The sequence below is a fragment of the Carettochelys insculpta genome, chromosome 10 (assembly GCF_033958435.1).
Source record: "Carettochelys insculpta isolate YL-2023 chromosome 10, ASM3395843v1, whole genome shotgun sequence".
In the NCBI taxonomy this organism is placed as follows: Eukaryota; Metazoa; Chordata; order Testudines; family Carettochelyidae; genus Carettochelys; species Carettochelys insculpta.
In genome coordinates, this window is record NC_134146.1 from 21,811,222 (window position 1) to 21,826,607 (window position 15,386).

Sequence of the window (15,386 nt, forward strand, 5' to 3'; positions counted from 1 at the left end):
GTTGATATTTTGTGGCACTCCACATGATGATATTTTTAAGGAGGAGAAGCAGCTGCCCCAAAACACCATCTGGAGCTATTCATCCAGGAAAGAATGGAGCTACCCAAGAGCAGCAGCATCCATTTCTGCTGCCGTCAAATGCAATCAGCAGTACTGAAAACACCTACTACCTCCAACAATATCAAAACACACCAGATCGTCACCCACTGCTAAAAAGAACTCTAATTATGTTGCCAGTGCAGCTTCCATTCTTACCCAGGTCTGTACCAAGATCATCAAGGTTCTAGGAGACTTAAGGTATTTAGATCCTGTGACAGTTTGGCATATACCTTTCAAAAGTTAGGTTATGTCTATACTGGTACTTTATTGACATTTGTGTCATTTTGGAAGTGCTTAACCTCCATCCCAAATGATAAAATTTTGCTGCAGCAAGTGAAAGTGTGAACAATGCTTTGTCAGTAGAAGCACTCTGCTGTTGACAAAGCAAAAACCCTTCATTGGGGGTGGACGTATTTTTGTTGACACAAGTGCCGAAAAACAGCATTCCAATAAGCTGACTTTTAGTGACAAGGCTTGTCGAATGTAGAAAGTGGTAAAACCTTCACAGGATGCCATGTAGCTTTAAAATAAATATATAAAAACTAACAACCAAATCTTATTTTTTGACCAGTGATAAGCAACCTACACTACTGAGTAGGTCACAGGAATGGTCCTCCATCTCAATGAACTGCAAAACTGTTGTAACCTCTCTCCCAGGATAGGGTACTTTTAGTAACTCTGCTAGCATCACTAGAATTTGCAAGGTGTGCCAACTGAACCGAAGCAGCACTTTGATTGGATATGGAGGAAGCACAAGGCTTATAGTCAATGTTGTGTGCAAAGAGCACGGCTCCTCACTTCACGTGCCTTTCCTTTGTGTGTGTGTCACTTCAGTAGTACTGGTAGGAAAAACGTGACATGGACAGAAACCAATGGTATCTGCCAACCCTGTGCATGAACAACAGTAAACAAAATGTCTGGCAGGCCACACACACAACTCTCAGGCTGCAGGTTGCTCACGCTTTTCTAGACAGTTGAGGAAAAAGTTATTTTTTTGTCTGTGTTCAACCTAATGGCATTTTTCTTTGGATCCAACATAATACCTTTTGAATGCCAAGTCCAATCTATTGCATCCATGGTCAGAATCCTACTGATTGTGATGAAAAAAGGAAAACTTCAAGGGAAAAAATGGGAGACACAAAGAATTCCTTGTACCTGGACTGGTAGACTCAGGCACTTCAAAACACCTCTTTTAAACTATCTATAGATCAAAGAACCAGTTGATGGCAACTATTAACATCTTCCAGCCTAACAATACCCTAACTTCATGCATCCCTCAAATTCTCTCTAGAACATACCCAATACCAACATCAACTTCCGGGACATCACAGTAGGCCACAAGAATGGAATATTAGCAACCACTATCTACAAGAAACCCACATATCACCACACTTATCTTCACACAGGAACATCCTTTAGCGTATGCAGTTGCATAGGGCACCGCTAAATTGGGGGCACCAGTGCTCTATGCTACATATTCCTACAGCTACTGCTGGAAGGAGGTACCAAGTAGGTAAGATGGGTAGGACTGGCTCTGGCAGCCCCATGCTGCAGTCCTCCTCAAGCTGTGGCCAAGCCACTGTTCACCTGTTCCATCTCATGGGGTCCAGGAGCAGTGCCACATCTCCAGGAGCCAGGGACCTGGACAGAACAGGGGGCAGAGGCTGGGGCCATAGCTGGGGGTGGACACAGGACTGGGAATGGAGCACTAAACAACTCTGACCTCATGTAAAATGTGGGGTACTGCAGTACCATCCCCCCAAATTCTCACATATATGCCTCCCTACCCTGCTCCTGCCCCCTACGGCCCTGAGCACAAGCACCACCTCCACTCCTACCCCACAGAGGGCACCATAAGTCTTTGAGGATGGCCTGGCCTTCATAGATCCAGTAACCATAGATGTACACGGAATTCTGTTATCTAGAGCTGCACACCCAGATAGCAAAGAATATGCTCCAATGATAAAGCTCAAGATACATACCTGGAAGGGTATTCTACCATAGAAGCAGATTGCTTCATAGAATGGACCACCCAAATACCCAGAGAGAATCGGCTTCAATAAAGAAAAATTCCCATCTACCACACTCCGTTACTTGTCACCTATCACCCCACACTGGAACCCATATGGGATATCAAACAAATGCAATCTGTACTCAGTGGAGACCATATCTCAAAATAAATCTTTCCTGAGCTCCATCTTTTAGCATTCAAACAATTCCTCAGACTTATCACGGTCATCATTAGAAGCAAGCTGTTCACTGACCAGGGCACATCAACACAAAGTGACACCACATCCTGCAAGCACAAATGCAAAACATACAGTCCTATTTCCACTGCTACAGTGGCAAGGTCTTCTACAATATACTTTTCGAGAGCCATTTCCTACATATGGTGTACCCCATCCAGAACATCAAATACCTCAACAACTGTCTTGATTCACCCACCTTATTACTACACTCTCAAATGAACTCCAACACCCTATCACCAGTGGATGAAGAGAAAGTTACTCACTTGGTGCAGTAACAATGGTTCTTTGACACGTGTGCCCCCACAGGTGCTGCACTCTGGGTATCAGTGCATCCTCATGCTAGTGCTCAGAGATTCTTCCATAGCCATGGTTTCCTGTGCTGCACATGTGCAGAAGTGTCTTCTCGTGCTCTCTGGCATGCGGGCTCCTCCAAAATAGGTCTCCATCCCCTGCTCTTTTTCTGAGAGAAGAAGTATGTGGAGCAGAACCCTCTGCCCCAGAATTCCTTGGGAACAGGCTTGACCGCCCCCAAACTGAGGTGGCGTTGGACCTCCTGGTTGAGGAGAGTCTCATGAGAGTCTGAAGAGGAACGGGGTAGGGGGATGGGTGGGGGTGTGTAGAAATGAAAGGGATGGAGTATCCTTGTGCTATCAGTTCCAAAACCCATATGTCTGTGGTGATGGCTTGCCACTGATGCAGAAGGGGGTGGAGACAGTGGCAAAATGGTTGTGTAGTGCCCTGCTGGAAACGATGGATCAGACTTTTAACCACAACCTCAAAATTGCTGCTTGGAAGGTGAGAGTGGGACATTGTCTGCCAGAACATCAGCGTTGTAGCTTGTGCCTCTGTTGTTGAAATCAAGGTTGTCACTGGGACTGGGCCAGAGGACATTGGCATGGAGAATATCAAGCCCATTTAGCTGGGGTGTCTTGACAGAATCCTTCATCATACTCTCAGGAGTGCAACAAGGGTGCCTATTGTCACCTTTTGTGTTCTTGATCACAATGGATTGGACTATGAACAGGACAACAGATGGCCATCAACAAGGCATTCAGTGGAAACTTTTTAGTTAGAGGACATTGGATTTGCTGAGGACATCACCCTCCTTTCACACAGACATGAAAGCATGGAAGAAAAGGTCACACCACTAGACAAAACTGCGGCAATGACTGGACTGAGCATTAACAAGGAAAAGACCAAAACATACCAGTCCAATACCACTACCATCACACTGTGAGGGGACAACCTGGAAGATATAGAGCAGTTCACCTCCTTGGAGAATATTATGGGCAGAGACAGAGGAACAAACAAGGATATCAGTGCCAGGATAGGGAAAGCAACAGCGACATTCAGGACTCGCCATCCCATTTGGAGTTCACAAGTAATATCTGTGAAGATGAAACTGGATTTTCAACACAAATGTGAAGAGTGTGCTCTTGTATGTATACAAGACCTGGTGTACTAAAAAGTTTTCAAACCACAAGCTACAGACATTCATAAACAGATGCCTGAGGTACATCCTTCACATTAAATGCCAAGACTGTTGCAAATGAGGAGCTTCGGAACAGAGCAAGGCGAGAACCAATTGATGTTCAAATGAAGAAAGTGGGGATGGCTAGGCCACACTCTCAGAAAGCCATCATCCAGGATAGTCCATCAAGCTCTTACATGGAACCCACAGGGAAAATGCAAAAGAGGAAGATCTCAGACAACATGGAGAAGATCTACTGAGACTGAAGGACAACAACTGGGGTACTCCTGGAGTTAGGTAGAAGTTTTGTCTCAAGACAGAGTGAAGTAGAGGAGACTAGTAGATGACCTATGCTCCACTCGCAGTACAAGAGTTAAGTTGTTGTAGTACTAGTTAGCTGGGTGTGTATATGTCCCCAAAGTGCATAACACCATCCTGGAATCTTTCATGGAGTGAAGGATGTCATCAGTCTTGTCTGCAAAAAAAAGAGGTGTTAGCAGTCAAATGGGAGGCCTTTGATTTTGCAGGGACTTCCTCAGTGTCCTTATCCAAAGATTGTGCTATATGGCAGAAAAGGTCCTGGAATGACCGGGCATCACCTGCTGAAGCAGGCAACAAGGGGAGCACATCATCCAGAGGCTCCTTCCCCTTCAGAGTGACTCCTCAGTTCTGGGGCACACTAGCGGTAGAAATTGTGCCATGGATGACCATTGTGAGGGTGGGCGCAGTTCTGATACAGTTGATGATGCTGACTGGGTACATCGGTGCTGCAACACCTCATGCCACGAGGGCTATTGCTGTTCCGGTTGGGAATAATGGAGGAGGTAGGAGGTGGTATTGCATGGTGGCCGGCACCAAAGGGACATCCTGCCAAGAGTGTAGGGGGCTGGCATACTGAGAAGAAAATACGCTGGCACCATCAGATCTGGCACCCAGTGTCGGAGGCCTAGCACTGGAAGCAAATGACAATGCCGAATGGTGGGAAAGACATGGCAAAGCAGGCAGCATTGGCAAGCGGTGCTGACAAGATGGCGCCACCCTGGGTGGCTGCCCAACTAGTGCCACTGTTGATGCCAGGTGTCTCGGTGCTGATTGCTGCAGCACAGAGAGTGTGGATGATGTACTGTGCTTGTGACGATGCCGTGCCGCGTACCCTAGTGCCCAATGTAGCGAGATGCTGTCACCGATGTGTTGTTTTAACATCTGTTCTGCTCCCTGCTGTGTTGATAACTTTTGGCTGCATGCGTATTTGCCCTCTCTGATTGCCAGCGCTGGCTCTGCACAGTTACCCACCCCGCAGCCTTTTAGGGCCTCCCAATAACTACAAATCAAGTGAGGTACGAAGGAACTGGAACAGGTTTACTGTCAATAGTGCATGGGCTCCAACACCCTGTGAGTCTCCATTATGACTCACCAGTTTACACTGGTACATGCCTATGCTGTGACAATGAACGCAGCCCTGATACGTGGCTAGGACATTCTGCAGTCCCCTTAGCTGGCTGGCGCAGACCTGGTGACATATACTTTTATACCGGGTACAAACAAGTTATGTGTCTATGACAAAGCCCGCAGCAATCCCTAATTGTAATATGTTGACACCCCTTAATGTAACTAGATATTACCCATTACCTTGCAGATAGTGGTACTATCAAAACAACACTATCCATCATGTTGTCATCCCAACCCTGTACTGAACCCGGGTCAGAATGTACCTGTTGCTAAGCTGTTATCTATGGGGGAAGAGTCCTGGTACCATGCAACATGTCCAACCTTATTGGAATGTGTTTATGTGTACTACCCAGTTCTTGGTGCTCTAGGATCTGTTTCTGATCTATCCTGCCTCTGCCAAATTCCTGTGAACAAGACTTTTTCTGTTAGCCTAGTTAACCCTCTATTGTTCAGGCTTGGCTTTTTGTTAGCAAAGCACTGACTGTTCCTTTAGGCTTGACTGTCAGGCTCTTTCACAACTACACCCAAGAATAAAGAGGGGTATTCACCCTGGTCTTGCACGAAGAGCCTTGTTATGGTGAGTGCAAGCAGTGCCGTTTTCAGGCAGGCGCAGCTGGAGGAGCAGACGCTGGAGTGGTCTGTCGCACCTTAGCTGATGGTGGGCTTGCCAGTGCCAGGAGTGTTACTGCTGAATTTGATTCAGCGTGCTTCTGCTTCAACGTGGGATGTGCGTGTTTGGTCAGTGCCAGCAGTGACGGTGCTGGAGAGCCCAGGATGGTTTTCCCTTCTGGCGTGGCCCATACAGACGGCACCGGAGGCCAGGAACAGGAGACCTTTTCGAGGCTGGGGAAGGCTTGGGAGTCGTCACCCTTAGCAGCAGCCTGAACTGTTCGCTTATCTGGGGCCAGAGGCTGCAGGAACTTCTTGTAGAAGGAAGTCTTAAACCTGTTAGCCCAATCTTCATGGGCTCTGGCCATCAGGCTGGAATAGCGGACGCAAGACTGCATCTAGTAGCCTTCTCCAAGGCATTTTGTGCAGGATGCAAGACCATCTGAGGCAGGCATGGTGTTTTTGCACATGGTGCACCACTTGAATCCCAGGGAGCCCAGCATAGCAGTGATGCAGCACACTAAATATAATGAACTAATTTTTTTGGTTTTTTTAGTTTAAATAACGTAGAACAAGGGTACGTAACTTAAACTAGGGAAAGGGCTAAGAACAAACTAATAAACAAGTCTTCAGCTCTCTTGCAGAGACTAGTGACGGTCCATCTGCAGCCAAGGATGGTAGAGAAGGAACTGAGGAGACTGCGCTGTGCACACACCACAGGGCAGGAGGAGGCACTTCTGCACATGTGCAGTGCAGGAAACCACAGCTATGGAAGAATCTCCAAGTGCCGGCACAAGGATGAACCGACACCCAGAATGGAGCACCCAGAAGGACCCTACTTGAAGAACACCTCAGACAAAATCATTATTCTGTATCTGACCTCTCAGACCTCATCCTCAAAATGACAGCATCGCCAGAAGATGAGCCTGAACTTAAATCCATAATTCCGCTGGAGGCTAAGCCCCACAGATTTTACAGATACACTAATTTTTACACCTAGGTGCCTACCACCATGTCCTTTGTTCCAGGAGTGCAGAGGTGTTAATTGCCAAGTTAAAATTAAGTGGACTCATACAACACATGCTACCCTTTTTGCTGTACAATCTATTCCACCTTGCATTTACCTTGAATACTAGTTATCTTCCCTTGACCTGAAGAAGAGTTCTGTGAAGCTTGAAAGCTTGTCCCTTTCGACAACAGATGTTGGTTCAGTAAAAGATATTATCTTATCTATTTCTTATATCTCACATCCTGGGACCAATATAGGTATGTCATTACTGCAGTCTACAGCTCTGCCATCTTCCTGATGCAATTTACAATGCTGACCCTCTATAAATCTTATCCAAGAAACAAATCGTGAGTGGGGAAGAGGCTATGGGAGAGTATACAGAGTGTCTGGTATGAAGGGAGTGACACAGCCACAGCTCTTGGTATGAATAAAGATATAGAGACCCTGGCATGTAAAGGTATGGGGGCACACAGAACCACTTGAGAGAGATATGCAGCACATCTTGCAGGAGGGGAAGAATGGGAAAAAGAGTATGACAGTGTAGGAGCAAGGAAGGAGAATACAGGACACTGTTATGAGTGGAATACACAGAGCCCTTGGCATAAGGAAAGGGAGAACTGCAAGGAGTGCCTGAAATACAGGGAGAGAAGAGGGTGATGTAGAATGCAAAAGCCCCTGCTGTGTGCAATGGGCTCAACTTACAAAACCACAAAGTGAGCAGCCCTCTAAAATGAATTTTACATGATTGAGTGTACATACTGAAAACTACAAGAAAACTTAGAAATCCATGTTAAAAATTAAATCCACATGCCATAGAGTTGATTAAACATTCACTCGTGCCATGCTTTAAGGATGTGATTCAGGTACGCATCTTTATTCTTATACATGTAATTAATGCTCTCCTGAATCACGGCTATGAAAAGAAATTGCATGAAACCAATGATTTGATTCCAGTTCAGTTCTTTGAAAGAATGAGCTGACCGTGAAGACACTGGACTGTGATGCAAGAGATCTGGGTTCAGTTCTTGTGACACTGAGCAAATCACTTAATCTGTCCGTACCTCAGTTTCCCATCTGTAAAATGGGAATAATATTTCCCTACCTCATGTGTTTGTGGGTTTTCTTTTTTTTTTTTTTTTTGAGGACACACAATGTTTTTAGATGTTCAGATACCACAGAGACCCTTAGATATCACCATGATGGGCAAGGAACAAGAACCTGAATAGAACAAAATAGCTATCATGACAATGGGCAAACTGACAGATATTAATGTTTCAGCAGGACGCAATAAATCATTTGTCATATTATTAAGGATGGCATTTTTACCTGCAAACCACTAAAAGATGGAACAAAACAAACTCCTTCAGAATCAGCCACACTTTGTGCCATTCTTGATGTATCCTCCACACTAGTGAAAAGATCTGTAGGGGTGAACAAAAAAAAAAAAAGTGACATGACTAAAAATTTTACTTACACTTTTCTTCATAAATTATTACAGTCAAGATTCTTAAATGAAATATTCCATCTGGCACATATTAAGAAAACAAAGCATTTTGAATTTCAGTTTCATGAGCCCCATGGAAGAGAACTATCCAGGATCACAAAACCAGATCCACAACAATCCTCAAATATCTCTACCCCTCTATAGGCCATTAACTCTCAAAATCTTGTATCAAAGATAATTTCTTTTAGTCAGGGAAATATTTATGGGACTTTTATGGGAAGCTAATAATGCTACTCTATAAGTAAGCGGAAGTTATGTTGAAAAAATAGGATATCTTCCCCTGTAAGCTGTGACTAATAACCAAGATCCAACAAGACTACAGACCAGATCCAGGTACACTGTGCAGTTCAAGCAGTGCCAACCAACCAGAAAGAAATTTTAACTGGACAGCTGGGGACTCCACTGATGGGAGAAATTACTAAGTGGCTTTGGGGCTTTATATCAACCATTCCCAATCACCCAGTAGAGAGCACATGATGGGAGGAAGGGGCATGACTGAGGTGGCCTGTGAAACGGTAATTACCAGCTGGGATAATAGTCCTGAGGGCTGCATCAAGTTATTCAAGAGACTACACAGATGGAGTGGAAATGTGGCTTTGAGTCTCTTCACTCTTTTCCGTGCTCCTTGATGCTGAGGTCCCATACTTCACTAAAACCTGAGGATCTGGAGCTCTGGTCACAAATTGAATAGGAGGCTTGTCTGTGGTAGCGCAGATTCCTAACCACTAGGCTATTTGGAAGGCTAAGGCCATGTCTACCCTAGAAACTTATGTCAAACTATGTTAGGTTGACTTACAATTGCTGCAGTAATTCTTTCTGTCCTCACTAGGAGTTTCTCCATTAACTTTACAAGGGCAGTGTGGGGAGCTGAGAGTTCCAGTATCCGGGCAGCAACTGGACTTCCCAAAGGGAGCCAGCAGCCTCTGTGCAGCTTCCAGGCTGAGCTGGGTGGTTGCAGCATGGGTGGGAGCAGCCAGGCTCTAGCTGCACCCCTCACCTGTCCCCATGACAGCCCAACTTTCTTGTCATTTTCACACTCCAGGCTGGACCCATGAAATTAACAAGAATAATGGCCAACCTCTGATGAAAGTAACAGTGTCTATGCCAGGGATGTCCAAAACATGGCCCGTGAGCCAGAATCTGGCGCATGGAACCTTTTAACCCAGTACATGCAGCTGGGAGGAGTGCCATTTTTAAAAGGCAGCTACGCAGCTCTCAGGGCTGGGCACAGCTTGGTGCAGTGTGGCTCTCTGGGCTGGATGCAGCTCGGGGTGGTGTGGCTTGCACTGTGCTCAGGGCTCTGGCATGGCTCTCAGGGCTCCAGCAGAGCAGCTCTGGCACCAGCTCCTGTGAGTCACCGAGGTGGAGTGTAGGGGGCCTGGCTGCAGGGGTGGGGATTAAGTCTGGGGACAGCTTGGAGCTGGGGTTGGAGATAAGCCTGGGGGCAGGGGGACAATCATTTGGGGTTATTTTGGGGTCGGCCCTGGAACATGTAAAAATTTGCTGTGTGCCCCCCCACTATGGAAAAATGGTTGGCCACCCCTGGTCTCTACAGACACTGCATGGCTCTAACTATGCCTACATAAGCCTTATGCCTCTCACAGGTTCTGCCTCTTGAGTTATGTTGGTGTAGTAGGACACTTACTCTGGTGAGACCAAGGCTGCAATGTGTACTCTGACATAATTAGACCTACCTAACTCTTTAGTACAGACCTAAGTGGAAACAGAGGGAAAGAAAGCATACAGACACTGGTACTGCTAAGGAGCTATTTGGATAATGTTGTTTCTTTCAACTCATCATTTAATAGCCTTTCCCATATCCCATAAAAGCTGTAGTTCTTCAACAAAGGGCTAATATCCCCGAATACAGCACCCAACTCATAGCTCAAACATGCATGATTTTAGCCCCTTACTTACTTGTGACTGAAATCCTTTTATTTCAATATAACTACATCTAAGGCACTTAAACATTCTATTTAGTAACCCTATAAAAGATTAAGGTGGCATACATCAAGATATATACTATAATTACTCTTGTGAGAGGCAGTCTCAATTGTCATTCTAACATTTGGTCACAATACTTAAAATTCTTATTAAATTTTTGGAGAAGTATTCACTGTTAGTTATTTCTCAGAAAACACTACCTACGACACCATAAACCAATCGCTCATCGGCAAGGGTCAGCTAATCTAGACTGAACCGCAATCAGGAGTAAATATTTTTGTTCTAGATCAAATACTTGTGAAGCATCTAGAGTGACATTTATGATCAAGTTAGTCATCTCAACGAACTCAAGTTACAATTTAACTAAAAACTCTAGATTAGACAGGACCTACAATACTAAACTCTGCCGACGCTTCGTTTGAATCAGTATAGTGAATTTTGGGCACCAGATTTAAAATATATATGACAGAAACGTTGGAGTTTTCAGAAGAGAACAAAAGAAAGATCAAATGTTTCTGAAAGATAAAGGCTTCTAAAGGAATGTTAAAAGAATTGAGGATGTTCAGTCAAGAGAAAAGATTACTAAAGACTAAGAGTATACAAATAAAAACAATATTACAAAAAGATCAGGAATCAATTCTTTTCATTAATCTATTGGAACTAATGAGCCTACAATCAAACAAGTAAAATGAAAGTTAAATATTACAATAGTTTTTTTTTAAAAAAATCCTACCAATGAAGCCGGCTATTTCAGGAGACTGATATTGCCACCATTGGAACTTCCCAGGAGAAACTATCCTACATATCCATTAAACAGAAAAAATAGAAGGCTGATACCATGAACAGGAGACAGCTAGAGGACCCTACAGAGAAGTGTTGTACAGGGCAAATTGTTTTATAGCATTATACAATGAAAAAGCTACATACCTAATTCCTTAGCCCATTTTATGGTAGAGCCAGTATCTGATGTGTTGCCTTCAGCTAAGAAGACCACCTCTTTCCCAATCTTCCAACCAATCAGTGGATACAGACCTTAAAATTTTGCACATGCAGGTACACACACACATACACACAGAGAAAAAAAAGAAAAGTAGTCAACTCCACTAAGTGCTTCCAGAAAGATTAAACACCACAACAAAAAGTCCTTAAACTATTATTGCAATTTTTGCCTGCTTCCTTAACAAAATTCAGCTTAAACGTCAGTACTACAGCTTGACCATTTTGTGGCGGCTTGCCAGAAAATATTCTTCAAAAAGAAATGGTAAAAGTAAATCATACATGAACAAGAGTTTATTTTGAATAAAGGAGAAATGCAATGAAATTTCAAATCAATTTAGACTCATATCTAATTACAAAAAAGGCCACTGAAAGAATAAAAAATAACTACTAAAGAATAGTTACTTTGAGAGTTTCATGAAGCAGTTTAGGATTTTAAAACATTCAGATTCTTGTTAGAAACATTAGGTGTATGTTACGAACAATAAAAAGTTTTAAAGCTGTAAAATTCCACAATTTAAAATATACACATCCACAGTTAAAGCTTTTTAACATGTACATGTTTTTCTTAGATAAACTACTTTAACATAATGGTTTCTAAAGGAATCTGAATATAAATCAGGAGGCTTTGGACTCCAAATGGAAAATACACAGATACTGAAACATAGAACAGTCCCGACTGAGGAAAAAAGTTCAGTTCACTGAAGGTACTCAAGTAGTGACAAAAGCATTTCTGAAAATTCGTTTTTTCAATACACAATTCTATATAAGAGAAAGTTTCATAATCTGGCCTCTCTGTCCCCACCATGGTTCTTGCAAGTCACCTGTGGCACTGTACTGTGTGACCTGCCTTACACAAAAAAATACAAATCTCAATAAAATATATATTTAGAGTATAAAATGCACAGCATGTACTAGGCACAAATGACATTATTCAGTCTGGCTGCATCTACACTAGCAAGTTCTTTTGAAAAATGTTTTGAAAGAAGGAGGCTCTTTTGAAAGAGCCCATGGAGTGTCCACACACAAAAAGCATTCTTTCAAAAAGCAAATTGAAAGAATGTGGTGCTCCTTTCAAAATTGCTCTTCTTGCTCTGTTTCAGGAGGTGCGACCTCTTTTGAAAGCTTCTTTCGATAGAAAATGTGCAGATGCCCCGCAGGGCCCTTCTTTCGAAAGAAGAGTCTTCATTTTTGATCCCTTGCCCATGCTTTCAAAAGGGCAGCTCACTCTTTTGATCCGCTTTTTGTGTGTGGATGCACTCTTTCGGAAGAAGTTCTTTCAGAAGAGATCTTCTGGAAGAGCTTCTTTTGAAAGATCTCTGTTGTGTGGATGTAGCCTCTATGTTGGAGCTCATATCTGCCTTAGTAGTGATAAAGGAAAGATGGATCGTTTTGTGAAAAGGACACAGTTGTACTAACAACAGCTCAAAAGGAATAACAATAAAAAAAATGCAACAGTGAATATAAGGTGATTTTATTCAGTTCATTTAATCATCATGAGTAATGTGCTTCCAAGTGCTATCCACCGCAAATATGAAACTTTCAAAGCTGTTGCAACATTTGGAAATGAATCATATATGAATGAAGAAAAACCTGAGCATTTTTTTCCCCAGAGAAAGCTTAAAGCCTTGGAAAACATTAACAAATTTTGATTACTTAAACTGGTAATGTCAACACATTTGCTATCTATACAAACTGTGCGGTATATAAACCACAAACCACTACTCAAAATTTCATTTGTTCTTTCCAAGAAACATGGCTTCAAATGTTAATGGTCTTAAGCAGACCCCAAACTGCAAACAGTTCCTTTGTCAAACTACACTATTTCACACTTTACAGCTGCATCCTAGTCACACAAATCCAAAACAATGTTGAGCCTGGCTGCAGGAAGTACTGCTGGGAAGCAGAAAGGTACACCATCAGTACAAGACAGTTACCTGTTCCATAACTGGTGTTCTTCAAGATGTGTTGCTCATGTCCATTCCAATTTGGGTGTGCGCCATGCGTACGCCCAGTTGCCGCAAGCTTTTTGCCCTAGCCGGTAGCCTTAGGATTGGTGCGGTGCCCCCTGGAGTGGCGCCCATATGGCCACCCATATATGCACCACCCACCCCGCGCCCCCCACTCAGTTCCTTCATGCCAGCTACTCCAACAGAGGGGAAGGCGGGAGGGTTTTGGAATGGACATGAGCAACATATCTCGAAGAACACCAGTTACGGAACCCATAACTGTCTTTTCTTCTTCGAGTGCTTGCTCATGTGCATTCCAATTTGGGTGACTGCAAGCCAATGCCTAGGAGGCAGGGTCGGAGCCCTGCAAGGAGTGCAGGACAGCCCTGCCCACTGCAGCGTCTTCCCTAGCGTGCTGCGTAACTGCATAATGCGCTGCGAATGGTTGACTGGAGGATCAAGTGGCCACCCTGCAGATGTCCTGGATTGGGACTTTGGCCAAGAATGCCGGAGAGGACGCCTGTGCCCTTGGGGAGTGCACCCTGATTGGCAGAGGGGGAACCCCTGCCAGTTTGTAACACTCACTGATACAGGCTACTATCCAGGAGGAGATCCGCTGAGAGGAGACTGGATGCCCCTTCATCCTGTCTACTACTGCAACAAACAGCTCCTGCAACTTCCAGATGGGTTTGGTCCTGTCCATATAGAAGGCCAGTGCCCTCCGGACATCCAAGGTGTGTAGACTCTGCTCCTTAGGGGAAGCATGGGGCTTTGGGTAAAACACCTGTAAGGTGATGTCTTGGTTAATATGGAAAGGGGAGACCACCTTAGGCAGAAATGCCGGGTGGGGTCTCAGTTTAACCTTGTCCTTGTGGAACACTGTATAAATTGGTGGCCCTTCTGGCTGAGGTAATGGCCACCAGGAATGCCACCTTATAGGTAAGAAACAACACAGAACAAGAGGTGAGAGGTTCAAAAGGGGGAGCCATCAGCTTAAACAAAACCAAATTAAGGTCCCACATTGGTAAGGGGGCCTGAACCTGTGGTCTGACTCTCTCCATTCCTTTCATAAACCTTTTTCCCACTGGGTCTGAGAAGACCGAAAACCTCCCGTCCCCTGGGTGGAACACCGAAATGGCAGCCAGGTGTACCTTTAGGGAGGATACTGACAGCCCCGTGTGGCTCAGAGCCAGCAAGTAATCTAGGACACTTGGTATTGTGGCCTCTCCCGGAGGCATCCCCTTTTGGGTGGCCCAAATGGTAAATCTTTTCCATTTGGCTACATTTTCCTGCTGTTCAGCAATACTTCCCTGACAGGTTTGGAGCAGGCGAGCTCAACCAGTCTCAGCCATGGAGCCTCCATGCTGTCAGATGCAGCGCTTGGAGATTGGGGTGCTGCAGTCTCCCCTCCTCCTGCGTCAGCAGGTCCAGGTGCAGCGGAAGCGTCTCCAGGGCATGAGTGGACATCTCCAAGAGGGCTGAGTACCAATGTTGTCGAGCCCAGGCCGGGGCCACCAGGATTACTGATGCTCGGTCCAACCGAATTTTCAACAGCGTTCGGTGGATGAGTGGTATCGGTGGAAAGGCGTACAACAATGGGCCTGACCAACAGATGCTGAAGGTGTCTGCCCAAGAGCCTGGACTTCGGTTCTGGTAAGAGCAGAACATCCTGCACTTCGCATTGAGAAGAGTGGCGAAGAGGTCTACCTGGGGACGTCCCCAACTCTGGAAAACTGAATTCAGTACTTGTGTGTGTAATGACCACTCGTGGTCTATGAAGGACCTGCTGAGGTGGTCCGCCAGAGAGTTGTGAGTCCCAAGCAAGTGGAACGCCCTCAGGAGCATCTGGTGCTGGATGCAGAAATCCCAAAGCGCGAGGGCCTCTAGACACAGGGGCGACGAGTGTGCATCCCCTTGTTTGTTTATATAGTACATTGCTGTAGTGTTGTCTGTGCTGACTGCCACACAGTGCCCCTTCAGCTCATTCTGAAATACTTCGCACGCCAAACGAACTGCTCTGAGCTCTCACATATTTATGTGGAGATGAGTGTCCATTTTGCCCCACAGGGCCTGCGTCTGGCAGTCCCCCAGGTGTGCTCCCCAGCCC

General features: G+C 44.9%; 1 protein-coding gene across 2 annotated transcripts in view; it reads right to left on the minus strand.

Annotated features, from left to right (window-relative positions):
• Nucleotides 1-15,386, minus strand: part of GK5 (glycerol kinase 5) — a 68,818-nt gene that overhangs the window by 21,538 nt on the left and 31,894 nt on the right. For both annotated transcript variants that reach the window (XM_075004015.1, XM_075004016.1), the window contains exons 11-12: nt 11,262-11,366; nt 8,213-8,307 (exon numbers count right to left, since the gene is read on the minus strand). In XM_075004015.1, the coding sequence (XP_074860116.1) occupies nt 8,213-8,307; nt 11,262-11,366 (200 nt within the window). The remainder of the gene's footprint in view (nt 1-8,212; nt 8,308-11,261; nt 11,367-15,386) is intronic.